General features: G+C 39.4%; 1 protein-coding gene across 1 annotated transcript; it reads left to right on the top strand.

Annotated features, from left to right (window-relative positions):
* Positions 1-787: 787 nt before the first annotated feature.
* On the top strand, positions 788-3,758 carry LOC109792133 (receptor like protein kinase S.2). Its single transcript, XM_020351514.3, has one exon. It carries the CDS (start codon positions 992-994, stop codon positions 3,512-3,514), a length of 2,523 nt encoding a protein of 840 aa, XP_020207103.1. The 5' UTR covers positions 788-991; the 3' UTR covers positions 3,515-3,758.
* Positions 3,759-4,635: the final 877 nt, after the last annotated feature.

The following is a 4,635-nucleotide window of genomic DNA, read 5'->3' as shown; positions in this document are numbered from 1 at the left end:
GATTATGAATTAGTTGTAATACTTTTACAATTATATTTATTAAATACATATATATATATATATATATATATATATATATATATATATATAAACACTTCAGATCTTCAACAAATTCAATTATGTAGAGAAACTGAATTCCATTTCTTTAAATAAAATCTTAAATTCAAGTTTTATGAATGTTCTGATTTGCCTAAAAGTCTTATATCGCTTAAGAGTTCAGGTTAAGGATAGTTTATAGACACCCTCTCTCCTTAACCCACCGAGTCGCCATTTTAAAGACAAAACTATAACAGTCAAACGAGCGACAAATTGTAACTTACAGTCATAACATTGACACTAGAAGGAGGGCAAGAGTGAACCAACGCGGACAATACCTCGAATGCGATGACCTTAATGATGATAGCGGACTTACGATCAAAATAATAAATAAAAAAAATATAATTAAGATATTACTAAAAGTAATTAGTCAGATTTTTCAGTGAAAATTAATCATCAATAAAAATGGTGAAACTTCGTGCCAATAACTTAAGAATAAAAATAATTCAATTAGTCGCCTAATACTTCCACCTGTTATGGTTGATGATGGATCAAGTTTAACAATTCTAAACATGAAACTTAATTCAAAACCGAAACAATCAAGCCTAAGATATTGAATAAAGACAAAAACGTCTAGTGATAGCACGCAACAGACACAAAACCAAAGAATTACAAAAGAATAATGATTTTGGCAACGTCATATCAGAGGTGGTAGGTTCCAATTTGGCAAATGGTTGCGCCTCAATTCAACCGTGCAAACTTAACGCGTTGAATAAAACCATACACGTCCCATTAACAATGCCATTGCCATCATCATCAAATACCCAAACTTCAATTCCTTTTCCAACACACCATTAACATTAATGTTAATGCCACTCATCATTGCCATCTCCATGTCCTAATTGCTTATGCTTTCATTCACTCTCACATTCATTCACAACACACCACAAAAACCATGCATCTCACTCACCTGTGCCTTATCATGGCCTCAGATTATGATAAACTAGAGCCACTTCACGCAACCCCACAACCCCAAAAGAAAGTTAAGGCCAAAAAACACCTTCATGGGGCATGTGGAGGCCATGTTGTTGCTTCCCTTCATGGTTCTTTGACCAAGTTGTGTGACACAAGGTGGTGGAACAACCTATGCCAACATGGGGCAAGAGAAACCAAGCAGCTCAAGAGTTCTTGTGTGTTTCATGACATGGAGGGTGTGCAACTTTTTTCCAAGATTGGAAGGGATAGCAACAATCCAAGGATTTTCAGCTATGCTGAGCTTTACATAGGTTCGAGGGGTTTCTCTGAGGAAGAAGTTCTGGGGAGTGGAGGGTTTGGCAAAGTGTACAAAGCTGTTATGCCTAGTGATGGAACAGTTGTGGCCGTGAAGTGTTGCTTGGCAGGGAAAGGTGGCCAATTTGAGAAGACTTTTGCTGCGGAATTAGCAGCAGTGGCACACCTTCGCCACAAGAACCTTGTTCCCTTGAGGGGTTGGTGTGTTTTCGAGGATCAGCTTTACCTTGTGTATGACTACATGCCCAATCTCAGCCTTGATCGGGTGCTATTTCGTAAGAACTTGAAGGAGGGGGAACTTGGATGGGTGAGGCGTGGGAAGATTGTGAAGGGTTTGGCAGGTGCATTGCACTATTTGCATGAACAGTTGGAGACTCAAATCATTCATAGGGATGTGAAGACCAGCAATGTGATGCTTGATTCACACTACAATGCTAGGTTGGGTGACTTTGGCTTGGCAAGGTGGCTAGAGCATGAGCTTGAGTACGAGTATGAGACAAGGAAAGTATCATCAACATCAAGCAAGTTTGAGCATTTCAGGATGAGTGAGACCACAAGGATTGGTGGCACAATAGGGTACTTGCCCCCTGAGAGCTTCCAGAGAAGGAGCATTGCTACCTCAAAATCTGATGTGTTCAGCTTTGGGATAGTTGTGTTGGAGGTGGTGTCTGGCAGGAGGGCCATTGATCTCACATACCCTGATGAGAAAATCATTTTGCTTGATTGGGTGAGAAGGCTTAGTGATGAAGGGAGGCTTGTTGGTGCTGGGGACACAAGGCTTATGGATGGTTCCTACATGGTTTTTGAGATGGAGCACATGATTCATGTAAGCCTCTTGTGCACACTCCATGACCCTCAATTGAGGCCAAGCATGAAGTGGGTTGTGGAAGCACTTTCTGACATGTCAAACAAATTGCCAAGACTCCCTTCATTCCACTCCCATCCCATGTATATCTCTTTGTCCTCCTCTTCTGAGACTAGTCCTAGCACCACAAAAGGAACTGGCTCAGGCTCAGCAACAGAAAATTCTAGCAATCATACTTTTTCCAAATCCAAATATGTCACAGCCACAGGAGAGACTATATATGTGACTGCTGAAGTTGAACAAAGGAACAGTGGAATTAGCCCTTCTAAGAAGAGAATGCATCATCAGTCTTCATTTAATGTGGTGGAAACACCTAGGGAGATACCATACAAGGAGATTGTGTCAGCCACAGATAACTTCTCAGAGTCCAAAAGGGTGGCTGAGCTAGACTTTGGAACAGCCTACCATGGCATCCTTGATGGCCACTACCATGTCATGGTAAAACGCCTTGGCTTGAAGACATGCCCTGCATTGCGCCAGAGATTCTCCAATGAGCTCAGGAACTTGGCAAAACTTCGCCACAGGAATTTGGTGCAGCTTAGAGGGTGGTGCACTGAGCAAGGAGAGATGCTTGTGGTGTATGATTACTCTGCTACAAGAATCCTGAGTCACCAACTTCACCATCACAACAACAATGGTACTAAAAGTGGCTATTCTGTACTCAAATGGCAACATAGGTATAGCATAGTGAAATCACTTGCATCAGCACTTCTCTATCTGCACGAGGAATGGGATGAGCAAGTCATTCACAGGAACATAACCTCTTCAGCAGTGACTCTTGAACCTGACATGACCCCAAGACTAGGTAGTTTTGCTCTGGCTGAATTTTTGTCAAGGAATGAGCATGGTCATCATGTGATCACCACAAGGAGCAAGTCGGTTTGCGGGATTTTTGGCTATATGTCGCCGGAATATGTGGAATCCGGCGAGGCAACCGCAGCTGCTGATGTTTATAGTTTTGGTGTGGTGGTGCTTGAGGTTGTAAGTGGACATATGGCTGTGGATTTTAGGCAACCTGAGGTGCTATTGGTAAAGAAGGTTCATGAATTTGAGATGAGAAAAAAACCACTTGAGGCATTAGCAGATATAAGACTAAATGGAGAGTACAATTACAAGGAACTAGTGAGGTTGGTAAGGTTAGGAGTTGCATGCACTCGTTCTGACCCTAAGTTAAGACCAAGCACCAGACAGATAGCAAGCATTCTTGATGGCAATGACAAATTAATCATGGGGGAGAGCATGGAGAGCAGGGAAGAATGGAGAGAAAGAAATGATTGCTCTTTGTCACTGGTTAAGAGAATCCAAGCTCTGGGAATACAATGAGAAGTTGCATAAGAAAACAAAGGAACACAATGGACAATGATGATTGTAACACAGAGAAAGCTTGTTTGTAACATATAGTTTTTTCTACATTGTATCTTCGTGATTTTGCTATTTTTCATAGGGTTGGTCATAACTGAACCAAATTGAAGGGAGCAATCTAGGTTGGTTTGTAACATATATAATGGGAAATGATGATTTGTAACTTAAAGAAATGTGGTTTGTAACATTGAGAATGTTTTCGCTACATTGTGCTTTGGCTATTTTTCAGCTTGTAGCTATGCTTGATTTTGTATAACAGAGAGAAGGTTAATGCATTAGTATATTTTTCTGCTAAAGCAGGACTTACCCTATATATAGATGTAAAGGCTCATCTATAATTTTCAGTGTCATGAACAAATTGTATACATTTTTGTCATAAAAATTTCAAGAGAATGAAGCAAAAAGATTCTGATCTGAGCAAATTCAAGGTTATACACATTCAATACAAAGTAACATCAAACAGTCTTCTTCTGTGTGTGCATTATAACTCTTCCTGTGACATGTTAGTATTCTTCCACATCAATCCCAACTATATTGATGAAACTGAAATGGGGTGAAACCGTGAAAGTGACCTACATGTTCTTGAACCAATCCATTTCTTCTGTGTGCAATATTAACAGAAGGGAAGTCAAAGCATGTAAATAAAAAGAATGAGGAAAGAAAAATGAAACATTATTAATTACTCCAGGCTTTGTTATCGCCTCCTTTGATGCATGATGTCATGTGATCAGAGTGATTAATTAATAAGACTTTATCATTTTAAAGATTAAGTAGAAGAGCACAATATTGAGTTTCTAGTAGATGAATGAGACATAGGCATGGGAAACAATAAATTGAGTCAATAATACATCATTTGGTTGTGTTATCTGGTCCCTAACAGTTTTTGTTGATATAAATTAGTCTTTGACTGATGAAATTGTTTACGAATTAACACCCAAGTAAGATAAACTTTTCAGCAAATCTACACTTGGGGAACTGATAGACTAGCACTTTCAAAAAACAAAGCAACAAGAATTGTCAAATTTAAGGACCAAACTGTACATTAACTTGCAATAAATTCATTATTTTGTATTCACTTGCAT

This window comes from Cajanus cajan, chromosome 3, assembly GCF_000230855.2.
Source record: "Cajanus cajan strain Asha chromosome 3, NIPB_CcT2T_4, whole genome shotgun sequence".
Classification (NCBI taxonomy): Eukaryota; Viridiplantae; Streptophyta; class Magnoliopsida; order Fabales; family Fabaceae; genus Cajanus; species Cajanus cajan.
This window is presented reverse-complemented; position numbering and strand designations above follow the sequence as displayed.

Excerpts from the sequence above, each read along its gene's own strand:
- LOC109792133 (XM_020351514.3), top strand. The coding sequence starts at position 992 with ATGCATCTCACTCACCTGTGCCTTATCATGGCCTCAGATTATGATAAA.